General features: G+C 46.7%; 1 protein-coding gene across 1 annotated transcript in view; it reads left to right on the top strand.

The window, feature by feature from the left end:
* VAMP2 (vesicle associated membrane protein 2) overlaps window positions 1-18724 on the top strand; it is a 136838-nt gene extending 118114 nt beyond the window's left edge. Inside the window, exon 5 of the mRNA XM_085639396.1 lies at window positions 11813-18724. Within this exon, the coding sequence (XP_085495522.1) occupies window positions 11813-11829 (17 nt within the window). The 3' untranslated portion in view covers window positions 11830-18724. The remainder of the gene's footprint in view (window positions 1-11812) is intronic.
* Window positions 18725-26103: the final 7379 nt, after the last annotated feature.

Below are 26103 nucleotides of genomic sequence, written 5' to 3'. Positions count from 1 at the left end.
ATCTCTTTCATGGAAACTTGCCTTTTTAATCGCTATTACTTCTCTTAGAAGTTCAAGTGAAATTCAGGCATCAACTCTAGAAGAGCCTTTCTTTCAACTACATAGAGACAGGGTAGTGCTTAGAATTAATCCTAAATTTCTACCAAAAGTTGTTTCCAATTTCCATATTAATCAATCTATTGACTTACCTGTTTTTTTCCCCACAACCAGATACAGTTGCAGAAAGGGCATTACACACTTTAGATGTAAAAAGAACATTGATGTATTACATCGATGGGACTAAATCCTTTAGAAAAACTAAACAATTGTTTGTTGCCTTTGTACCGCCTTGTTAAGGAAAAGCAATTTCAAAAATCAAGCATTTCAGGATGGGTGATTAAATGTGTCCAGACATTCTATGCAAAAGCTAAACTACTTTTACTTGTTCCACCAAAAGCACACTCCACTAGAAAAATTGGAGCTTCCATGTCTTTTTCAGGGAACATTCCTATTGCTGATATTTGCAGAGCAGCAACATGTTCTACTCACCACACCTTTTCAAAACTTTGTGTGGATGTATTTGCACGCCAACAAGCCAATGTTAGGCAGTACTTGAGAAACTCTTTTTCAAACAACTGCAACTCCCACAAGTTAACCACTGCCTAGGATAGGGACTGCTTTATAGTCTAATCAAAGCATGTGTAGCTACAGCACACATGCCTCGGAACAGATTGTTACTTACCCTTTAAGCATCTGTTCTTGGCATGTAGTGCTATAGATTCACATGCGCCAACCCTCCTCCCCAAAACATTCTTGTGAGGACTGCAGTTCATACACTTTACTTTATACTAACACATGGACATCTCAATGCTTACATATACAGCATTCTTACATTCTCACCTACCCACTGCAAAACAGTCGTGACTCGAAAAAAACTTCTTGGAACAAAAAAAAAATAATCATCCAAGCCCAACACTAGATGGCGGACTTGTACAAAGCATGTGAATCTACAGCACAACATGCCAAGAACAGATGCTTACATGGTAAGTAACATAATCCCTATTTATACACACAACCGCTGCGAAGCTCACAGCATGGCTAAAAAACATCAGGGAGGGTAATAGGTTTTATAGGTGCGACCTGTTGGCTTTGCCAAAGCTTGTTTCCAAATATGTGTGAATATTTGGACACGTGCTTCTAACTTTTGAGCCGGTCTAAGGCACTGTCCATGTCTATTTAGACATTGTGTAGTGGTGAGATGCTAAAGCCACCTAGCTCTGTAAGGTAGTTCTCCCCACATACGTTCTATAATCTTCCCCTGTCTTTGGGCCATATGTAAAGCTGTAGGGATTTGAAAATGTGGGAGAGGGAGGGAGAGCCTGCATCAGAACCTTCTAAAGCCATGGGTTGCCACCCGTCTGCCTGTGCAGGTACCTCTTGGCAAAGTGAAGCATGGTGTGTAGATAACTACCTTTACAGCCTAACAGCAGCCATGTGTGGGTTGTTGCATGGACATGTGTTCTTACAACACTGTTTGAAATGTGTCTATCAAAAATGCATTCTGAAGGAAAACAAGATTTGTCAAAGCTAATAGATTTTGCTGCAGTGTGCCAGTGCATGTAACCCATGTTGTTTTCATGTGTTGCATGCATAAATGTTGTTTATGATGTAATCTCCTGATGTACAAGTTACCAACGCTGGGAAAAGTTGCAAAACATTGCGTTCGAGGCGTATGAGCTGCAGATTACACACTGTGCATAGATTGCCATCTGGGGTTGGACCCGGATGTTTGCAGTTGTTTTTCCTCTTGGAAAGTCTTTGGAAGTCACGAGGTATGTGACTCCTCCTTTGGATCGTATTGCGCATGGGCTTCGGCTCCATCCTCAGATTGGTTTTTTCCGCTGTCGGACTCAGATGTGATCTTCGCGCTCCGGTTCCGAACAGTTTCCAGTTCTTCTATCGACGCGCAATCCTCACCCCAATTTGCGGTATTGTTTTCGATCGCGATCTCCACACTCTGCGCGGCTCTGATCGATCAAGACCTTCGATTCCAGTCGTTGACGACGGCCTTCGGGCCTACCCAAGCTCCGGTCCTGGCTAATGGAAAGGACTCACTTCAAGAAGTGCCCTCGATGTGGGTCCAAATTCCCCCACACCGACCTTCACGAAGTATGTAACCTCTGCCCCTCCCCTGAACACGAGGCTCGAGACTGTCCGGCGTGCAAGTCCTTCGGTCCCAAGAAAACCATTCAAGACCGAAGGCCGCGAAGAACTATGGCACACTAGTCAACGGCAATTCCAGACGACCTCTTCGGGGAAGGCGTCGACGCTCCAGAAGGACAACACACCGACGAGGGCCTCGTCAGCGACTCTGAAGCCAAAGATACTGCTTCCCACACCCAGGGGTGTGGAATTTTTAAAATAATCTACTTGGCCAAGGGACAAAATGCCACTGAGATCTACATGTCCTGTAAAATCTACTTGTCCCACCTACTCCTGTCCCTACATCAATTCTTGCCTTTCACCGTTAAACCGGGAGTCAGCTTCATCTGTGAAAGGAAAGCACCAAGCTTGTAATGTGAGCCTGGTGTGGGCGTTTATTTTTTTTCAGGTTTTTGTCATAGCGCAAACATGACCCGTAGGCGAGCGCTTCTAATGAACACCAGTTACATTTACACAAGGTCATCTTCATGTTATTTAGGCATGGGCAGATTAAGGGAACTGCCCAGAATCGCTGGATGTTTAGCAACGCTGAGACTCAAACGTGGTCCCCAAGGTTTGAAATCGGCAGCTCTGCCTGTAACTGGGGAAGGGGAGGAGGGAGGGAGGGAGCAGGATTGGTATGCGTGTGTGTGATTGGCATAGGGATGGTGGTTGGTAATATGGTGATGAAGCAGCCCCACTCTCTCTTTGCAGTATGTGACTATTTGCTCCCTTTGCCCAGTCTTGAGACTGTGACAGGAGGCCTGGCCCTACTCCTTCTCATGCCCAGTTCTGAATACTGCATGTAGGGGGCAGTGTGAGTGCAGTGGTGGAAGCAAGGGCAGTGTGAGTGCAGTATTGGTAGCAGGCACAGTATGTGAGGCTGGAGAAGGTGCTGTAGGCTCAGTGGTCGTTGAAGTACATTATAAAAGAATGGAAACTTAGTTATGCTGCACAAAAAGGATGCAGGGTGAATGAGTCTGTGGGTGCGGTCAAAGCAGTAGCAAAAATTGTTTAGCTTTTTTTGGTCTGTCACCTTCAAGTAGTACTATAATGGACAGCTTTAATGAAAATTAAATGCAAGTTTTAAAAGCATCTGCCAGTTTCTGCACTTATCCTCCAGTTTTATCACATTCCCGTGGCATGGAAGCATGTGTTGCTGCTAGCACAGCAGAAGTGTGAAAGGTGTCACTTCTACTGATGTTTGTTGGGCAGGGCACACTACACTGAAGTCTGTGGCCAGCCTTCTGAGTGACTATAAATCCATCTAGAGATGGGAGACGCAGGAATGCTGGTACATAATTCTAAGAATCTAGACAGGCAAGAAGTGAACACAGTTTGTGCAAATGTTAAAGTCTCAGTATCCATAATACGACTTCTGCTCAGGGAGATAACCTGACACAAGATACCATAACTCATCTAGGCTACCATAACTCATCTAGGCCTTCCCCTCCCTGGATTCTGCGGGTCATTTAAAACCAGGCTGGCTGTGAGCTCTATTATCTGAGGGCTCTGGCTTTTTTTGGATATGGGAGTGCTTTTACCTGCCCTTTCTTCAAATTAATCCATCAGGCTGGAAACCCTCTTACTTACTAGGAATTTCGTCATAGAAAAAGTCAGAGGATGTGGCTCAGAACAAGAATAGCAACACCCCTGCACCTCCACGGCGGCACAACATTTCCATTTATTGAGCCTTCAGCACTCGTACCTGATGAACAGGCCACGCACACCAAACTGACCTTTTTACTTGACTACTAGGGACGTGGAATCCTTAAAAAGGCACAAGAAAGTAGAAGAATTATATTGCCACAAATCCCCATATTTTCACATTTGAAGTGGGAGACCCTTTGAACAAACTGGCTGCTGAAGTCTGTCCTTTTTGTGAGAGGAAGGATGAATAGATAAGCCGGAACATCTACAAACATTCTAATGACTTGCGGGCCACATACATATTTCTGCATCGGAGTTTAGCACACCAGGGAGCAATACGATCTTTGAGGCAGTACATTACACTCCCTTAAAACTTTACAAGGTAAGCAAGGGAGTTGCAATGCGAATGCTCACAATGGCAAGTTGATGCTCCCGTGAAACCATGACCTTATCTGCGCAAGACACACATCTAAATGAATCACCGATGCATGCACACATATCAACACAGTCACACAGTGAGCAATGACTAAGGCCTTCATCCGCCCTCTAGGCAGCACGGCCTTGGCGGGAAATAGTAGAGATAACACCGTGGTGGAGTCGGACTCACTGGGTAATGTTCACCCCTTGAGAACAATATAATAGTATTTCAGAATTCTTTGTTTTTGGTGTAGTGCTTTGAAGCATATGACGCAGCTCTAGGAAACAATATACATACCATATCGCTTCAGCTGGAAAACAGCAATAGAGTATGGCACTGTGTTTTTATTTTTATGATTTGTATATGTCTACATTCCGGTATCAGAGAGTACTGCCCCACTCGATCCTATGCTGGTCTTAACCTCTAAAGTGTGGGCAGGAGTCGATCGGCGAGGCTTTGGTGTCCATTTGGGGGCTTCCCATTTGCCACCACTGGCTTTGGGGGCTAGGCAGTAATTAGCCCCCGGGGATGCCGCTGTGTTGCTAATTAACACTGCTGTGCGTAATGTCAGTTTAACTGCTCTTCAGGTCACGGAGTGACAGGTCACTACTGACTGCTTCTAGTATCTTCCATTACAGAGGAGAAGGGTGGAGAAGGGGGGTGGCGAGGCAGAGTTCTCTTACTAGAGGGTGGGGGCAGAGGAGTGGCAAGTGCAGATACTTCGAGGGAGATACCCCCCCCCCCCCCCGCCCCGACATATATTCAACATAAAAGACTCGTAATCGTGTACCTCAAGTTCGGCTCTGCAAAGCACTGATGAAATGACGCACAGGCAGGCCATCCCGCGGTTGAGGAGATGCCACTCTAAGGTGCTGGACATGGGCTAGCGATGCTCGTAGTCTGCACACCAGCACTCACAGGCAGTGATGCAGCGCACACACACTGCCGGTCTCCTCTACTGCTCCTATTTGCTGCCGTCACTCGCCATGATACCGGGAGAAGCACTGCACACCGACCTGCTCAAAGACCGCCTCTCAGCCTTCGTTCCGTTATGATTGTTGCAGCACACCTGGCGCAAAAGGGGTGTTTGAATCTGCTCCGCGCCGACCAATTAAAAGGTGCAGTCAGCACGGCTACGGCACTGCTCCAATAGCAGCGATTAGGTCAATATGAGCCCGCCCTTCTTGCAGCCACAAGGATGCCTCACTAGACGCTTTCAGGCAGTGAGTTTCTATTAATGTTTAGAGCGAGTTGGTTGCACGAAGATACACCTTCTAAGCGGTCATTATGGCAGTGCTTATTTTTAATATAAATGTAAGCCTCGCAGCGGCCGGCTACAAACTACCACTAGCTGAGTGAGACTGACGTTTCACTCCACAAGCCAATCACTGGCTAGGCTCGAGCTCAGTCTTGGGCTGCTAGCCAATCAGAGTCTCTTGCTCTCTTCCAGCCTTTCTGATTGGCTGTGGGTACTCTGCGCTTGTATTACTAACGTGATTTAATGTCTACTTGTCCATCGTACAAAATAGACATTAAATCTTCTTGCCCGTCACAAAAAACAACATGGCTCGGGCGTCGGGCGATATGATTTCCCCACCCCTGCACACCGCACCTTCGGGACCGGTAAAGAAGCCTATTAAGCCTTCCGGAGGCTCGGGCCAGCCCACCGTCGTGCCGAGAAACACTCCTCCGCATCGACGCCGAAAAAGAAAATGGCCTACTCCTCTGCACCAAGCTCCATATCGAAACACTCGGTGCCGAAAACCAGCTCCAGCTCCTCGGTACCAACACCATCCCCGGAACCGAGCAAAAAACACAAGGCCCTCGAAGCTGAAAACCATCTCGGCACCGAGTAAACACACAGCCCTTTCCAGGCCGCATAGTTCCAAACAGCGGACTAGCGCAGACTCTAAAACAAGAAAACCAACGGCCCGATGGCTTCGGCGCCGACGGACAAACGACCCTCAGAAGAACTTTTTGCATCTGATCCATTGCAAAAGACATTGATCAAGGACCCCAAAACCGGACATTTGATGCTCCGCATCAAAAAGAGACAGCTGGAAAAGCCTGCTCCAGCTCCACCTCCAAAGAGGAAGGACTCTGCTACCTCCCCTTCCAGAATTCCTTCACCACCTCCTCCACCCCCTCCACCTTCCCCCTCCTCCTCCCCCCCCCCCCCCCCCACCTCCTCATTCCCCCACACCCTCTCCGGATGATGATGATAATGAGTATGTCTATGAGGACATAGGGGACGTACCCCATGACCTACCTACAGGGGACCCCACTCCCACAGGTTCTTCTGGGACGACTATAACATCCCTGACATTCCTAACGTCCCACAAGATAATCTCTACCCTTCGAGACTATCCCCACCAGAAGACTCATTAGGGTTCAACCACTTACTCCAATGGGCTGCACAATATCACGGGGTGGATCTCCATACCAACCCAGTGGAGGAGGACTTCCTTCTCAAAACTTTTGACACCATGCATAGGGCCACCTCCATACTGCCCATGCTCAAAGGAGTTATCAAACACGCGCCGGACGTCTTTAAAGACCCAGTCAGAGCCAGGGTCATTAACCCGCGCATAGACAAAAAATATAAAGCCGCCCCTACAGATCCCGCCTACATCAGAGGTCCAACACCGCTAGATTCCCTAGTAGTGTCTACAGCACGAAAGAGGGCAAACTCCCAAGCGTCAGGCGAAGCACCACCACCTGACAAAGAGTCAAAGCTCTTGGACGCATCGGGCAAGCGCACTGCATCCCAAGCTGCCAACATATGGCACATCGCTAATACACAAGTGCTACTGGCAAGATACGACAGGGCCCATTATGACGAACTAGAAGCCATAATGCAACACCTCCCTGACAAATATAAAAAGAGGGCAAATGAATTAATTCAGGAGGGCAAAACCATTACCAATACCTCCATCCGCTGTGCCCTAGATGCAGCTGACACCGCCTCCAGGTCCATTAATACCAGCATCCTCCTCCTCCGTCGCCATGCCTGGCTAAGGATCTCAGGTTTTAAACCAGAAGTGCAAGCTTCCATCCTGAACCACCCCTTTGACCAGGAACATCTATTCGGCCCAAAAGTGGATGAGGCCCTGGAAAAAAGACACCGATACGGCAAAGTCTATGGAAGCCTTACAATCACACCCTCCCAGGCGCTCCTTTTGCCGCTCTTCCTTTCGGAGCACATCCAGAGGCTCCTCCTCTGACACTGCTTCCACTTCATATAAGGCCCCTACCAAATCCACCTTTACAAGGGGTTACCAAAGAGGCGGCTACAGAGGCAACAATAATAAAGGCAGAGGCAAGACACACCGCCCGCTCTGCCTCTGCACCTACCCAATGACTCCCCTCCACTCCCCCCAGACCATCCCACTCCGGTCTGGGGCAGACTCCAAAATTTCCTTCCTGTCTGGACTACCAACACCTCAGACAAATGGGTAACAGAAATAATTTGGTCAGGCCACTGCCTAGAACTAATATCTACCCCCCCCCCCCAAACATTCCACCCAGACAACACCCAATGTCACAGGAACATCTAACACTACTAAAGCAGGAGGTAATCTCCCTCCTACAAAAGGGGGCGATAGAACGGGTTCCTACCAACCAACAAAATATGGGGGTCTACTCACTATATTTTTTCATACTCAACGGCCCATCCTAGACCTCAGGCCTCTAAACCGATACATACACTCAGACCATTTTCACATGGTAACACTTCAGCAGGTACTTCCACTGCTCTCCCACAACGATTTCCTGACCACTTTAGTCCTCAGATGCCTATTTCCACATTCCTGTTCACAACGCTCCCAGGAAGTTCCTCAGATTTGTAGTGGACAGCCAACACTACCAATTCAAAGTACTCCCATTTGGAGTCACCACAGCACCACGAGTATTCACCAAGTGCCTAGCGGTAGTGGCAGCACACCTGCGGAGACAACACATCCATGTCTTCCCATACCTAGACGACTGGCTAATAAAGGCCAGTTCATACAACCAGTGTGTACAACACACGCACGCCACTATCCAGCTACTTCACCAACTGGGCTTTGCAGTAAACCAAGCAAAGTCCCATCTCCAACCGTCCCACATTAAAAATATCTGGGTGCCACTATAGACGCCTCAAGAGTGCTAGCCTACCCCAGTCCTGCCAGGATAGCAAGCATTTAAGCTCTACGCACAAAATTTCAGCCACGACACTCTCTTCCAGCTCGAGTGTTCATGCAACTAATAGGAATGATGGCCTCTTCCATATTCATAGTACCTCACGCAAGACTCGAGATGCGTCCTCTCCAAGAATGCTTAGCGCGCCAATGGAACCAGGCCCAGGGTCAATTAACAGATTTGGTGTTGGTAGACGGTCGTACCCATCGCTCTCTGCAGTGGTGGACCACCAAAAACCTTTCCAAAGGGCGACCGTTCCTGGACCCGGTTCCTCAGATAGTACTGACAACAGACTCATCGCTTTCCGGCTGGGGAGCTCACCTATTACATCACACCATGCAGGGCAGATGGACACCTCAACAAAAGCTACTCCACATCAACCATCTGGAGTTACTAGCCATATTTTTAGCCCTAAAATCTTTTCAAACACAGATTTCAGGCAAGGCAGTCCTAGTCCGCACAGACAACATGACAGCCATGTACTATATACAAAAGCAAGGCGGCACACACCCTCCACAGCTCTCTCAGCTAGCACAGAGCATATGGAGATGGGCCATATTCCAGAAAATCTTTCTCCTAGCCCAACATGTCCCAGGAGTCCAAAACACTATGGCAGATCTGCTCAGCAGACAAACACAACAACTCCACGAGTGGGAACTCCACCCGCAAGTTCACCCGTACTTTCAAATGTGGGGGCATCCACAGATAGACCTCTTCGCCACCCATGAAAATGCCAAATGCCCGAGCTTCGCCGCCAGATATCCATACCCATTGTCCAAAGGCAATGCAATATGGATGAACTGGTCAGGCAGATTTGCATACGCTTTTCTGCCTCTCCAACTCATTCCATTAGTGGTGCGCAACTACAACAGCACTCCGTCACACTAATCCTAGTAGCTCCAACTTGGGCCAGACAACCGTGGTACACCACACTGCTGGAACTATCTGTAGTACCGCACCAAAAGGTACACCTCTCTCCACACCTCTTAACCCAGAACCATGGAGAGATCAGGCACCCGGATCCAGCTCAGCTCAACCTTGCGATCTGGCTCCTGAGATCCTAGAATTCGGTTATCTAAATCTTCTCCCTGACTGCATGAACGTCATTAAAGAAGCTAGGCGACCCACCACTAGAGCGTGCTATGCAGCCAAGTGGAAACGTTTTGTTGTTTATTGTCACAACAATACCATCAATCCCCTAGATATGTCCATTCAACACATCATAGGCTATTTACTACACCTACAAAGATGTAATCTAGCCTATACATCCATTAGACTGCTCCTTGTAGCCATAGCAGCTTATCTACAAAACAGGCAACATCCATCACTTTTTAGAGTACCTGCCATTAAAGCCTTCATGGAAGGCCTCAAAAGAATAATTCCCCCCAGAGTGCCACCCTCACCTGTGTGGAACCTAAATATCGTTTTCACCAGACTAATGGGACCTCCCTTTGAACCTCTACACAAATGTGAACTTCAATTCCTAACATGGAAAACCGCCTTTCTTGTAGCAATCACTTCCCTCAGAAGGGTCAGTGAGATACAAGCACTTACCATTCAAGAACCTTTTCTCCAAATGCACCATAACAAGGTTGTTCTCAGTACTAACCCAAAATTCCTCCCTAAATTCATTTCTCCTTTTCACCTAAACCAATCTGTAGAACTACCAGTATTCTTCTCGCAACCACAGACCGTTGCAGAAAGAGCTCTTCACACATTAGATGTCAAACGAGCCTTACTCTACTACATCGAGAGAACACAACCTTTTCGTAAGACCAAACAACTGTTTGTCTCTTTCTCATCACCACACAAAGGCAACCCCATCTCCAAGTCGGGGATAGCTAGGTGGATTGTCAAATGCATTCAGATTTGCTACCACAAAGCAAAATAAACGCTATCCGTTCCCCCTAAAGGTAAAATAGGGGCTTCAATGGCATTTCTAGGGAACATCCCATTAGATGATATCTGCAGAGCAGCTACATGGTCAACACCGCACACTTTCACTAAACACTATTGTGTAGATGTGCAAACTAAGCAACAGGCTAATGTGGACCAGGCTGTACTCAAAACATTATTTCAATCCACTGCAACAGATACAGGTGGTCGCCGCTAAGGATGGGTACTGCTATATAATCTATGCACAGTGTGTAATCTGCAGCTCATATGCCTCGAATGGCAAATGCTACTTACCAGTATGCATCTGTTCTTGGCATGTAGAGCTGCAGATCCACACACGCCCACCCGCCTCCCTGGATACCTTTATCTGTTGCAGCTTATCTTATTTAGATACAACACACATTGGCATCTTCACTGTTATTACTACGCTCCATTGTTCCCTGCTGGCAAATAACAATCTGAGGATGGAGCCGAAGCCCAATGCGCAATACGATCCAAAGGTGGAGTCACATACCTCATGACTTCCAAAGACTTTCCAAGAGGAAAAACAACTGCAAACATCCGGGCCCAACACCAGATGGCGAGCTATGCACAGTGTGTAGATCTGCAGCTCTACATGCCAAGAACAGATGCATACTGGTAAGTAGCATTTGCCTTTCTTTCTGGAATGAATATAGGAGATAAATTGAATTTCACAAATAACATGATAGATGAGTGCACTTTACAGATTTAAAAATGGTCCCACATTCATTCCCATAGAAGCACTTTGTGAAAGGCAGAATAATAAATTAGCCAACCGATTGCTTGAGATTTAGAGCGTAATACTCCTATGGGTGCAATCAAAGTCCACCCTGCGTATATTTTAAAGAAATGGTAACCATGCATCTTGCAGTCAGCTGTGCTGTTAAGCCAGACCTTAAAAAGAAGAAATAAAAATTGCACATTTTGTTGTACCAGTTATCTGTGATTAGAATTCGTTGTCTCTCACGTCAGGGGTCTGCAGCTAAGACCTGTTCTTTTCTGCTCACCCGTCTTCTGAGGAAGAACATTTCTCTGAGCGCTGCTTTGGATCCTCAAGGTTTCTTTGGTTCTGATGGCAATTTTTCAATTTCTAGTAACCTGGGGAAAACATGAATGTGCAACAGAACATTTGTTGGTCCCACCTTAGTCATGGTATCTCCATATGCAGAAGCGTTTGCTGCGGCTGCAAAATCCATGCAGTGTTCAGGACTCTGTCTAGCTGATTTGTAGATAAAGTAGTTCCCTTCAGTACCAGGGACGACGACTTCCAATGTGTGCTGTTTTGAGACCAAAAAAGAATGTAATGAAGCGCTAGTAATGAATCACTAGTGTTACAGGTAATTAACTGTTCAGTCCATACATAGATTAGATGTTTTTCTGCAGTGTTTGAGTCATAACTCTTGGATATTTGTTTTTTTTTTTCTTTGTGCAAAACGTAATCCTCATTTTCCTTTCTTTACTCTGCAGTGTACTTCAGCACCTAAGGGATTCGCCAGAGCAGCCGTTTCCCACCATTACGACCAGGGAGGGCTTGAGGGATCCGAATTTCCTATATCTCAGCCATATCTTCCAGTCCCCCCTCCCCCTTCACCGGGGGCTCCATCGGAGCCCTCCCAGTGTGTGTGTGCGTGTGCAAGATGTGTGTGTCCTGTAAATACAGCCCAACAATCTCTTTTTGTTATTTATACATATATATTATATATATTTTGTCTGTACGTAGAATTTTGTTACTAGAGGATTTTTAGACGTGTATTTTAATTTACGTCCCTCTGTACCTTTCGCGAACTTTAAATGTCTTAATTCAGATGTAGGAGGACCAATTCCGCTTGCTGGTAAGCAGCCGAGGGTGGGAATGGAGTGCAGGGGATGTAGTGGCGAGGGAGCACGTGTCTAAGCCACGCTCACTCATTGGCGCCTGTTCTTACTTCCCGCTCTCTCCATTCCGCAGCCATTGCATCAGGACTGACGCTACCCAACACCCCGCCCTGGTTGAGGGGTTCTGGAGATGCGCACTCTGGTCTTGGGGGTGCCAGTGCATGCTGGCTGCGGTAAAGGCCCTGGTGTTGGCAGAGACAGAGGGAGGCAATCGCAGGCTGCTCCCCACCTCCAGCTCCGTATCCCACCGCTGCCACCAGCCGCACATGAAATGCTTCTGTAACATTCCTTTATTGTACTCTCTAATCTTTCCAGGGTGTTCTCGGGTGGGAGGGGCTTAGAAGAGACTTGAGGAGACAAGTTAATGTCAAATCTTCCTTTGCTGTGACTTCTCAGAGCGTGAGGTGGGTTCTGTCTCACCAGTGGCCCAGTGCACGGGCAGCACTGCTTGGTTTTTCTGTACACTGTGTGTGTAGCAGAGTATGAAAATATGACACACGTTGTGTCAATGTAGCAGAGCTGGTAGTGCTGACTCTTGCCTCTGCTTAGTGGGAGGGGGTGGAACCAGCAGCCTCCCTCTTCTTGCTCCTCGACGTAGAGAGAGTGATGTAGCGCCACAGGCAACCCACATTCTGAGAACTTGCAGCACAAATGGGCCCTGTTGCTTGTCAGAGCGCCGTAACTCACCATGGTTATCTTGCACAAAACGTACATTCCTTACCGAGGAAACTCGGCTGCAAATGACAATTAGAAATGTGGGCACCGCTGCCAGCGTCGCCCAGGTGCTGCCGGGTGACATGGACCGCTAAGGACGAGGCGGCATTTAACAAATGTATATCATGGAATTGTGGGATTCAAACCAAACTCTGCTCTTTCTCCAGTCTCTTCCTCCGCTCCATCCCAAGTTTCACCCCAAAGTACTCCAGCATCTACCTTTGCAATCACTGCCGATGAAAGACCAAGCGAGGAGGGTGGGGAAGGGTGTGAATGGTGCGCATTGCCTGGAGAGTGTGGGCCCTGCCAGGAGACAGTGGAGCTTGCTGGTCAGGGTTCCTCGGGGTGTTGCTGTAGCTCTGCCTCCTAATCCATCTGTAGTAGGGGCCAGTCATGTAGGGCCCCCCACCCTAGTCCACTGCGTTTAGCAAGAATGAGGAAAAGCCATAGATTGATAAAGGGGTGCGGGTAGCTTGTGCTGTGGCCTGGCATTGAACCTAATAGCATCAAGGGGCTTGGTTGTGGGGCAGGGGCATGGGGACAGATAGCCGTTTCCATGGCAGGAAGGATAGGGGCATGTAGCTGTGCTCTCGAGTGGAGGGACTGGGAGCCACAGAGCTGTGCCCCAGAAGTGACCTGCACCCCAGAAGTGACCTGCACCTGTCCTCAAGTGCTATTGGTAGCCACTGGGCGAGGTTCTTGCCTGGAGGAGCTGAAGGGATGGGGCTCTGATTCGCAGAAGGACCTGCTGCCCTGTCGCTGTGCCTGACCAGTGCCCAGCTGCACCAGCGCAATGGATCTTGGAAAGGGGAACCAAGCATCAGCGCCGTAGACCTCAAAAGGGAGGACTGGTCTCCAAGCCCTTTAGATTCTGTGGCAATGATACCCGAACTGTACCCCCTAGGAGTAACAGGGAGCAACAGAGCTGTTTGCAAATGAGTCTGCGGAAGCCTCTTGTGGTGCAGCAGTTGGCATTGAGCTGTGCTCTTAGCTCCAGGGCACCCTTTAGGGTAGCAGATAGCTGTATAACAGTTGAATCGGTCTGTAGGAGGAGATCGGGAGCTACAGTTTTGGGTATCTGGCATACTAGAGCTTGCAAGGGAGGGGGCGGTGCTTCAAGGCCCCAGTGTAGTGCTGCTTACTGGGGGATGGGGAACCATCAAGCTGTGGATGTTGGACGAGGGACACCAAGTATCTACCTTTGTGGATCTTTGTGATAGCGCTGGGGCCCAGCATCGTTTACATAAACTAAAAACGCCAGAGCCTAATACTGTGACTCTTGTAGGTGGAGCCAGCAGTTGTAACTCATAATTTGCTGTAAGCCATGGGGCGGTGACCGGGGACCCTACCTTTACGGTGTTTGGGGTGGGGCCAGGGACCCCAGCACTGTAATTTGAGTTATGCAGCAACTGGCTCCAGCCGGGCCAAGAACTTGGGTCCCCCAGTTTTGCTTATCTCAGAGGAGCGCCCAGTGCTCTGGACCCAAGTAGAGAGACCAGGGCCCCCAGCTGTGGATCTTGGGGGAGGGACCACGATCCACATTGCTTTGGACCTTGATGGAGAAACTGGGGACTCTACTCTGCAGATCTTAAGGGACAGACCAAGCTTGCAAGCACTGTAGATTTTAGTTAAGAACTAGTGGCCACAGCAGTATGAGTCTTGGTGGAGGAACTAGGGACCATTTTATGAACCTTAAAGGGTCCATCAGCGGCCACAAGGCTGGGCCTTATAGTAACTGTTAAAGGATCACAGAACAGCGCCCTGGAAGGCGGCCAACAAACAGTAAAAGTAATTTACTTCACGATTGATTGTACTGAGGGGGTCCGCTATGAGGAGTTTACTGTACTTGGACCCAGACAGTGTCCCTAATGCAGGCCCAATGGTATGGGGAAGAGTTGTGAGAAAACAGCAGCTCTGGAAAGCTATATGATGATAAGCTATGGCCGAGCTAAACAGGAAGGGCAAGTCCCCTGTCTGCAGCTGAAACCAACCACTGTTGCTTCCTATGGCCACAATAGGGTCTATGCTGCACGCCAGCATCGAGAGGCCACCCCTGCCATCCAAGCTGTAGGACCCAGCTCACCTCCTGCCTTTGCGGGTAGCGGCATTGAGGTTCATTAAATCTAGTGTGGGCTTCCTATTAACAAGCTATTAAATTATTGGAATTCTATTTCTGGTCGAATAAACCACTTAGAATAGCACACCTGAAGACACCAGTTTGAAAAATGAAAGCTTAGGACTGTAACACGGTGCCCTTCATGCCATGATGTCAACTGGTCATCTTGAACTGTGTCCTTCCATGCTCTTGTCCATTTCTGCCCAACCAGTGAAATGGGTGGGGACCAAGAGGATGCTAGGAAAGTGCTCGGCCCCAATAGTGGGCTGATCCGTCCAAAGCTGTGGCCCTCATGCTCCTGAACATGTAGGCAGTTAACTGTGCACTGATTCTGCGTATCAAGTCAAAGGCAGCGCAGTCTGACAAGCCTGCAACATACAACAGTGAAAGTAGCAGTCCAAGGCTGTTCAAAGTTGCATGGGGGTAGTGAACAAGAATGGCCACCTGGTGGCAGCATTGCCTTTCTGGCCACTAGTGATGTCAGCCATCACATATATGGCAACACTCGAGATGTGATTAAAACAAGGCTGCATTTTGTCTTTAATTGTGACAATATATTTCAACATTTCACTCTAAACTGTTCCCAAATGATTGCGTCATTTCCACCCAAGTGCAGCCAAATACCATGCAATTGGACTCAGCAGACGAATTCCTAGAAACCTCTGAAAAATAAAAATTGGTCCATATGTTCGCCTTATGAGGCCATTTGTAAATTCCAGTTTTATTGTATTGTGCACAGTAAGAAAAATGGTCCTACTATAAATAGAAATATAAATTGTTGTAATTCTTGTTATGCATTTATATAGCTCAGTAGCTGCCATTAGTAGGCACTGCAGCTCTTTTGATAGTCGTTCCAAACTGTGTACTGACATAAAATGCAAAATGACCCATCCTATTGAAATGCATTGGATGCAGTCAGGACCTGTTCCAGCATAGGAAGGTGGGGTGGATCAGTTAATAATCCTCCTTTAAAAAAGCTGTGGGCGTAGTGAGGCACTGGATTCAACCCCCTATTTAACTAAAAACCCTTGTGAGGTACAAACAAAGGGACTGGCTAACATCCCTATCCCCATCATTTGTGGGAGGCAAAGCAACTGATCTATGTCTTGCTCAGACATTGCCAGGACCTGAGCAACTTTTCAAGCTTCCCCTCGTCGAAAATAGGTGATTCTGGAAGGCAGATAGTATAGTGGCGGCACTAGGGAGGGTAGGGCTGTCCACTTGGATGAAGAAGGGGCTGGCAATAAAAAACCTTATCATTTTATGGCCAACCTTCCCCCGAGTCTTCTGTTTAGCACGGTGTCCCTTCAGTTGCAGGGAGGTGTCATGCAGAGTAACCGGGCCTTGGCGTGGGAGCCCTTGATCTTGGAGGCAGAGCTGCAGTTGACAATGGGTGGGAGCGTAGTATGGGCAAGGCTCTGGCAAGTGTCCTGGTGGTAGAGGACAAACGAGTCTTGGCAAGCTGGTGGAGTTTACTTGACAGTTGTGCCCTGTGTCGTCTATAAGACGGATTAGTTATAGCACAAAAAGTATTTTTTTCCGGTAAATGAGTAACCCCTCGTGACTTCATATCTTCTTCCCACTGAACTTTTATCTAGTCTTTCTCCTTACCTTCCCGAACCTCGCCGAGAAAAAATCGAGGAAAATAACTACTCAGAGAAGATTCAAGATCGAACTTGGATGGCACAATGTCAAAAAACAAGAATTTGTGATTTGTTTGAACTAAGAACTGACTGTAAAGGCTCCTGAAAAGACGCCCAAAACTCGGGGTCCTTGTCATTTTGGAGGGAAGTGACATGTGACTTCGCGGGTGGCTTTGACAGCAGGTAGCAGCATTTTCACCCCATCCAGCGTGGCAGGTGGTGTATGAATTCTGGTATATCAGGGTCTTCCCCAGCACTTGCATTTTGCCAGAAAAATGGGTAAGAGTGGCCTTTTCGCTCTTGAAATGACCTGTAAGACCCATATGAACGTTCTAGAGCTATGTGCTATAGTGGTAACGGAACAAGCTGATGGGAAAGGAAGTGATAGCTTGCAGGATCTTCTTAGAACTGTCTAATGATTGCATATGTAGATATCTTGATAAGGCTGAATTTCCCACATTTGTACAGCTTTGGAATTTAATTAATATCCAGCACGCAGAGTCCAGATTTATTGGATGGTGGTGGCCTGGGTGAGCTGAGGAAGAGGTAAAAACACAAATGCTGGTTGTCTGTAGAGGGTCCTGTTTCAGGTAGTTGAGTCTTAGGTGCACATAATTCCACGAGATACATAAATGCAGAGAAGGGCCACCACATGACAGATTTGTACTGGGACGTTCCTGAAAAACAGGTTTGTTTGTAATACTTGAATATTTTTATCTAAAGAAGAACAATATGTGGAGTAACTTCAGGCGGCTGAGGGGTGTTTAGAGGAGGACTGAGGAGAATCTGGAAACTAGGGCATTGACTCTAAAAGTGGAACAAGGGGGTCTTCAGTCTAGAACACTTACCTCCCGCTGTGGGATTAGCGCCCAGCTCTGGACAGGTTTCTAACAACGCAGATTGTGAATTTGTTCAGGGAGGAGACTAGGCTGCCTTCATGGGGAAATAATGTGTGCACCCACGCTGCCTGTGGTTTTCATGCTGCTGCTTGGGGTCTAGCCATGGCATGCCTTGGAGGTCATCATATTGCTATCACTGTACCAACTGCCTTGTGTAAGCCAAGAGCTCTTTGCTCAGTGCAAGGAAATCTGGCAAAGAGCTCTGGTTAAAATAAAACATGTTTTTATTTCTTATGGAGCCTATCCCAGTGCTTAGGTCGTTTAGGTGGGCTGAGGAGCTTTCCGACGATAGCTAGATGATACCATCATGATTTTTATTATTGGTTGAACAGTGCTGGTCCAACATTGTCCATTTGCCATGGTTTCCAGCTCTGGTGGGGCAACTCCTCTCCCCCAAAAGGTGATTGGCGCTGATCTTGTATGTCAGAGAAACTTGATCTCTAATCAGCCCATGCCTAAACTCCCCCTGTCAAGCGTGTGGTGGACTCTGTCCAACCACATATCATTAACTTTTGACTGTTCTTTTTGGAAGGGACCATGCGATACCTAAAAGCATTGCGGACCTCTTGAGAACTTTTACCCCCGGTATATGTGAACACAAAGAAATAGAGCCTACACAGTCTCATTATGGCCATGAGGGTCTTAAGTGTATAGTTGGCAGTCTTAATGCCCTGTACCGATTTATTTACATTCCACTAAATGTAGCATATTGGTATCTCCCTATGACATCACCCTCTTGTCATTCCCCCTCTGAAATGGCTCAATTGAATGCATGCTAACCGAGGAGTACCTAATGACATGTAACACGCACCTTAAAATGTTTTGTGTTGGGTTGTATATTTTAACATCTTCCACAAGTTTTTCCTTTAAGATTGCATATTTAGGGGGTAAAAGATATTTTTCAGGATAGTATTTTTAGTAATTGGGCCCAACAGAATGGTGATTTTTACCCCATTCTGCATCCTGGTAAACCCTGAGGCACCACAACCCTCTAAGTCCCCAATGCTGCCCACCTTCATTATCTAAGCACTGGGTAATACCCCTCGGGAGAACGCGATCTGAAGAATTGAAACCACGAGTGATTCTGGCTGTGAAAAAAATGTACTATTAAAATGCCCTTGAAGAATTCTAATGAGCGTGTCAATTATTTACTGAGCAAAATTGGCAGTGCCATGGGACTCCGCCTAGAAGAGGGTCACAGTTCTGAAACTGGCAAGAGAATTATGGAACGCTTCATCCATTCAGTGCTTAGTTTCTCTGGTTACTATTAAGGCGTAAACACCAAGTTCACCTTTTGTGTCAATTTAATCTCCCACCACTCCGGGATATGTAGGATGGGCTGTTCAACCAGCCCTCTAAGTCAATAAATGGTGATTGTCCCAGCCAAGTTTCAAACAAATCTACCTCAAAGAAAACATTCTTTAATGTTCTATACTTGCATTCAATTGTTTCTTAAGTCACAAGAAATAGAGGGGGCTTTGAACGAGCGAACTATGATTTAATATAAATGAAAAGTTGAGAACATCTTAATCACACTTCAAGACATTTATCAGGGTGGAATATATTCCATAAAAATACCTCATTGACGGACAACGCAGCAAGAGTAACGGAACAGTTGGGAACAGAACACCATCTTTACAAATGGTTTAAAACAAATCAGTTCTTGATATACTAATAAAGGCCCTAGAGTGATGCACTTAGATGAAAATTATGGATTTCAAATCATAAGCCTACACAGTTGCAAATAAACACAGGTGTAATGCATTTGCCTTTACCATCAACCATCTAGTTATTGTGATACAGGTGAAGATGGTCCATTTTTGAGAAAGAGTGAGGGCCTCTGTAACTGGGAAGCTGTCAGTATTTACATACGCAGGTCCTTCCACTTATTTTCCAGGCTGCAAGCCAAGAGTTCAGCACTTTTAAAAAACGTTACATGTTTTATTATAAATCAATACTATAGTCTGCAGGTAATGTACACATTAGTCTATGGCTGGGTTCAGTCCCTGACACCGAAGGTGCTATTTTACACTGTATACAATACATGTGGAGGAACTCCTTCATAATAATTTAATCATGATTTCATAAAACAGTTTAGTTTTGTCTCTTGATTTATAAGCATCAGCCACTATATTCTTTTTAGAACACATGCACCACTTTTGCTAGTGTAAACATTTACAATCGCTTATTGTGGCATTCTTCGCCTTGCTTGATTTAACTAGTTATAATACAAAGACTAGAGACAAATAAGAACAGAATAAGAAGTCCATGTGTACATAGAAACCACATTCCGAACAAAATTTCATTACCTTTCTTCATTCCATTATCACCAAAGTGCCGAACAGCACATGACAGGTAATTCTGACCCTTGAGAAATTGGTTGTGGTCTACCAAAAACCTAGATGAACTGTTCTCAAAACATGACAAGCTGGAATATGTATTGATTGGTTTGGTGTATCTGTGTTGACACTCAAGTCAAGAGACTGTTGTATGTGATTTCATAGAAAACCGATTTCATGGAATACCATTACTGAGAAACCATTTAATCTAAACTGTTTATTGGGCATTTTCAGAATGAGTGGCATTTACTATTTCATAGAAACCAATTCATAGAATGTCTTTTTGTTTATAATTGGCTTTTGCATGCTTATATTTTTTAAGGTGTATATAGAATGGTTGCAGGTCTTAGTTTAAGAAACAGTTTTGTCGGAGGCATTTTTTTTTCAGTGCTTTACTTCAGAGGACGTTATTTTAGATTTATATATTTTACACTCTTAAACAATTACTTCGGATCTATTAATTCACTGACCCCTCAGCTTTCCTAAACACCATCCATCCCTGACCCCTACAACCCTGAACCCTAAAGCCCCTTTCTACACCTAAACTTCACCTACCACAGAAACCTAAAAATCACTTATTCTTGATCCCTAAATTAAACCCATCCCCTAAACCCAAAAAGCCAATACAATCCCTGCAGTCCATCCATCCCTAACCCCCCCTCGCAATCACTAAACACCCCCCATTTCTGAACCCTAAAACCTGTTTCTATGCTTAAAACCCATACAGCCCAAACCCCTTAAAACACCTCACCACACCTAAACTTCACCCATCTCTGAACCCTAAAAAACCCTCACCACCCCTAAGCACCACCCATCAATTATCCCTAAACTCTACCCATCTCTGAACCTTAAATACCTTTCTACATCAAAACTTGACACTTTTCTGAAACCGTAAGCCTCTCACCAGCCCTAAACTCTACACAACCTTGAACCCTAAAAATGCCTCACACCCCTTAACTTGCTTATCCATGAACCCTAAAAACATCTCATCACCGCAAAACTCCTCTCATGATACCTACAAAAAAAACACCACCACCCTTAAACTCTACCCATCGCTGAATATCTAAAATAAAAACATCACCACCCCTAAACTCCACCCATCGCTGAACCCTGAAAAACCCTTCTAGGCCTGAACTCCACCCATTCCTGACCCGCAAATCTCTTCATCACTCCTAAACATTATCCATCCCTGAACCCAAAAGACCCCTCACCGAAACCACCCAAATTTTATGTAATTTTGGAATTTCCCTTAAAATTATTTCCTTTAAAATGTTTGTCTCAATTTAGTTGTATTTCCTTAAAACTGTTTTTCCTTAAAATAGTTTTTCCATTATTTAGTTTCCTCCAATGTAGTTTCTCATTTTTAATTTTTCCATTCACAAACATCACAAGAGACTCTGAACTGTATTATTAGAGGGGTGGGGGGAGCAGTGGTTAAATTGTAAACAAATAAGTGCAGGGCTCTCATTAGGAGGCAGCTTGCACCAGCTCATTTCTCCTGTTAGCGCCGCTAAAAACAGATCCAACTGCTAACCATGAGAGTGTGGAGAGGATGTGGTACATTGGCCAGAGCAACCGACTTCAGGATTAACTGGTGCTCATGAAAAATGCCGGTGTTGGTGATTAAGTGCAGTGCTGAGCACTGGAAACAACCGGCTCAAATTAAGCACTGGCACTAAGGTTGTACGCACCCTGCATTTATATACCCTGCCTGCAGCCAGTCACCAGCATAGCTATGAGGGGGGCCTTTACAACTCTAGAGCATAGAAAGGTCCTGGCAGCTCACTCATGCCAACAAGAATTTGCAGCTGTAAACAGAGGGCTCAACCGGGTCCTACTCAACCCCCTGAGCAGTGGGAGCCCTCAGATGGGGTGGGGGGGAGAGAGGGGGTGAGGGTTGAAACAGGAACTACCCTGGCATTTTCCTGAATGTAGGATCCTTGTGCAGACCTCAGATGGGACAGTAGAACCCGTCATTCTACTCCATCCACTTCAAACCTCAAGGCCCCCTCATAGGAGCCAGTTTTCACTGCCCTGAAGGCCCTACTGTGATGGCACCTCCTTGCCATGCAGTGAAGCAGGGCCACATAGCACTGTACAGCTAACTTCACTCACATCCAACATGCCTTCCATCTCAAACACAAGGAATTAACTCACAAGCACCAAGACAGCTGCAGTTTGTTTTAAACCCTGAGGGCTAAATAGAGTTACATGGAGGTTCAGGAGGAATAGACTAGTAGATCAGATAACAGCCCTGGTCCTTTCAGCAGTCACGTTTGGTCACAGGCTGGTTAGCCAAGGAAGGTAAACACTGACAAGGGCAGTAAAAAGATACAAGGCCAGGAGACTGTCGGGAGCAGGATGGTCCAGAGGTGTGTGAAGGTGCATGAGGTCTTGCTGGACAGGAGAGGGAGCATTAGAGTCAGGAGAGGTCCGGGCAGCTGATGTGTTTCAGGGTGGGGAGATAAGAAAGAGATCGATGCATTTGTTTATTACTTTGTGATTATATTATTGTGTAGGGCTATGGGACAGAGGATTTGATTTTGTGAGTTTGCGTGCCTCGACAAAAACATCCTTTAACCAAATGTAAAGACATCAGGGCATGTCTATAGCTCCTTCAAAGTTTCTCCCAAAAAAGTGCATACATACCTACGCTCCCCAATGCTCTGAAGAGACTTTCAGCTGCCTTGTGTTTTCAAAAAGAGATCAACAGAAGAAGTGATGGAAGGAAATATTCCGTAATTAATTCTTGCAATATTCACCCTAGAAGGGGAGTTGGGTGGGACACCCAAGAACCAAACCCAAGCTAACATCTTCTAGTAACATATTCTAGTAACATACACCAGTCTAGCGGGAATTGCAGTAATTGATCCAAGGTAACTCTGGTGACACCTGAAATTCCCCTTGCCCATACATGAGCAATAACACTAAAGCCGAGCTTGCCACCACCAATAGAAATGCATAGCTTCCCTTGCCCATATATGGGCAGAGTTTACCACCATTAATAGAAATATGTAGCTTCCCACCACCCTCTTCTATATCCGCCATGATATCCCTCTATGTATATTTTTTCACTTTTTTCTGCAGACGTAAGCTGGCCCAATTTGAATAAAAACGTTCTTTCTCCTGTCGCGGCACATATAGGTTTGGTTTTGCTCTATATTTCGTTGGGGTGCTAAATTTGAAAACCCATAGACTACTGGATGCTCTCAGACTTCGTGTAGCCAAGTGGTCCTTTTTTTTTGCGGTTTTGTATAGCGCAAACTCGACCCGAAGGTATCGGAGTGCTTTACATTAGCACCAGTTACATTTCACCAGAAAAGATTCATTTTCGGAAGGCGCGGGGAGATTAAGTGATTTGCCCAGAATCACAGGGTAGTCGACCCTGAGACTCGAAACCCGATCGCTGGCAACTCTTACCGCTTTGTACTCAGTGAAGGCTTCTTCGTACAGTGTTCAACTTTAGAATTTGTGGCCTCAGCCTGTCAGAGTTTTTGCGAACTGCCCAAAACGTTTGCTAAGCTTTCCGTGCGACCCAACAATAGCCATTTGAAAGCGCATGTGCCAGAGAACACTCTCTCCCGTAAATCACTCTTTGCTTAATTCATTCATTTTTTCCCCACAAAGCATTAGTCTCAGTCTAGGCCTTTAGCTGCTTACTACTATCAGACACAGTACTGCTACTTACGGGCTGATCGATGCCCTCAACGCAACGCCACAGTCGTCGGGGTCGGGCCGGATTGAACGCGATGACTCTGGGTGAGCTGCTGCGCGCTGCGGTGGTTATGCTGGGGTGTGGCAATGTGAAAAAAAATCTGCGCACATTGCCGCACAGCCCCAACCCCAATATAACCAACATCCAGCCCAAATCAGTGTCCTCCGGCCCGCCCACAGGCAAGTGGCTAAGACCGCCGCGGCACGCAGTGTGGTGCCACCATCAAAACAGTTATATATTTAAATGTATTTATGAATAATGAATTTCCTCTGCAGCAGGCTAACAGGCACATGCATCAAGCAAAAATGTGCTCGCAAAATTAGCGATTAGCAATTTGCGAGCGCATTTTAGCATTTCCCTATGCATAAACCAAAACTCCAATAATCGCAAAAAAACCGACTCGCAAATACCGGGTTTCCTGAAATAGCGAATTCTTATTAGCGAGAAAAAAATAAGCGGGAGCAAATTACGGTCGCAATAATTAATCGCAAAAGGATGCATCAAAAATCGCTAATAGCGATTTTCTCACAATTCGCATTTTAGCAAGTGCAGATTAAGAAGAATCATAATCAGGTGGTAAATTTTTTTGACAAATTCTGTTCAGTACAACTGGTGAGCAGGTGAGGGGTATTGCAACTTACCTCTGAGTCCATATAGAACCCACACAAAGGCAGCACACTACTGAGGAGGATGAGGATCCATGCAGCATGCCAGGCCTGAAGGAGATTCCAGGAGAGGGCATCCTGCGTGCGCATCACTCAGTTGTGACAAACTGATGATGACATATATGATTAGTACAGGATCAAGGCTGCCATGTAACTTGACCTCATTGCTGAATTCTAAACACCAATGCAGCTTAAGACACGTAGGACCCATGCCATCCCTACCCATGTCCAGGTGTAATGTTGCCCGCACCTACTTGCATCAGGAGGTGTCCAGGGGGTATTGGCACTAGCAGTAGGGGTATCACAAGACTCACACTCTCATGTCTAGAGAACCTTCCTGGCTGCCATGATGACTCAGGCCCACAACCACATCAGCCTCCCCAAAACAGAAATGGAATTGAACCCACCCAAACTCCATTCATATTAAATGGCACTGTTCCCTAATGTGATATGAATGCATAGATTGCACCCACCCACGAGTCATATGTCCACCATCAGTCAATGAGTAGATCCTCCGTAACTGGAAATGTTAGCACTCCATCAACGTCCAACCAATGTGCAATGTGAATGACATCATGCACAACATCGTTGAGCAATCTCCTGGGAGCATCCATGATTCATACATCTCCCGACACATTGGCATACACACACACGCCTGCTCAGGGCTGGATACGGCGAGGGACACCTGCTAGGTCAGACAATATGCTAATGCACACAAAATCATTCTGTAATGGCAATGCATACCTGACACATACACATTCCACACTACCCTGTAGGTGACAGTGCATACGCCGTGATGAACTCTATCATGACTCCATAGTTGAACCCCGGCTCCCAACAGGAGCAGCGGTACAACGCAGCACACACCAGGACAGGTCATGTGATTGAACGGACATTTGGATAGCTCAAGAGTTGCCTCCACATCCTGCACAGACCTGGTGGAGCGATGCAGGACCAGCCGGTGACCTGCTGTAGGATAGTTGCAGCATGTGCAATGTAGTCCAACGTAGCTCCCACGAGACGCATACCCATAGATGCCTACGGCACTGCGGACATCCAGCCCCCCTGTACGCCCACCACACCCTGCAAGCTCAGCGTAGGGGCCGTTGATACGTGCCCACATCACCTCAAAGGTACGTAATCATGATACAGAAACTATCAATCTTTACATGCAAAGTTTTTATTTGCACGTGAACATGGACTGTTGTGTGTCTACACATACACGTAGCCTAGGGTTACATTCACGGCATGTACCAAGGCACCATTGTAAATAATGATTGGGACTTCATTAGCAGTCCCTCTGTATGTCCTGACCATGGTTACGCCACCATGGCTAATTGTCCTGGGGGATGTGTGTGTTCAGCGCTTCCTCCCACGCACACCGAGGCGTCTTTCTCCTACATCGGCATCCCCACGCATTGGTGCAATTGTAGGTGTAGAACGGCGTGTACTACACCTCCTGCCGGTGCTGACTGGCGCAGACATGCTGCTGACGCTGGATGCCCCCTCTCTCCCCTCATCTCCAGTGGCATTGCTGAGGCCACCTGCAACAGCCTGGAGCTGTTCGACAGCTGTGGTAACTTGGCCAAGGGCCCTTGCCACGTCCCCACAACAATGCCCCATGTCTATCTGCATTGCCACCAACCACCGTGACAGCAGTGCAGTGGCGTTGCACAACTTATTGTTGGATCGTGTATATCCAGCCAGGCGCGCCATGAATTGTTGATGCCTCCTCCGCTCCGTGTTCTGTCCCTCCTGCATCACACGCACGAGCTCGTGCAATGTGGCGTTG

Source organism: Triturus cristatus, chromosome 12 (assembly GCF_964204655.1).
Source record: "Triturus cristatus chromosome 12, aTriCri1.1, whole genome shotgun sequence".
Classification (NCBI taxonomy): Eukaryota; Metazoa; Chordata; class Amphibia; order Caudata; family Salamandridae; genus Triturus; species Triturus cristatus.
This window is presented reverse-complemented; position numbering and strand designations above follow the sequence as displayed.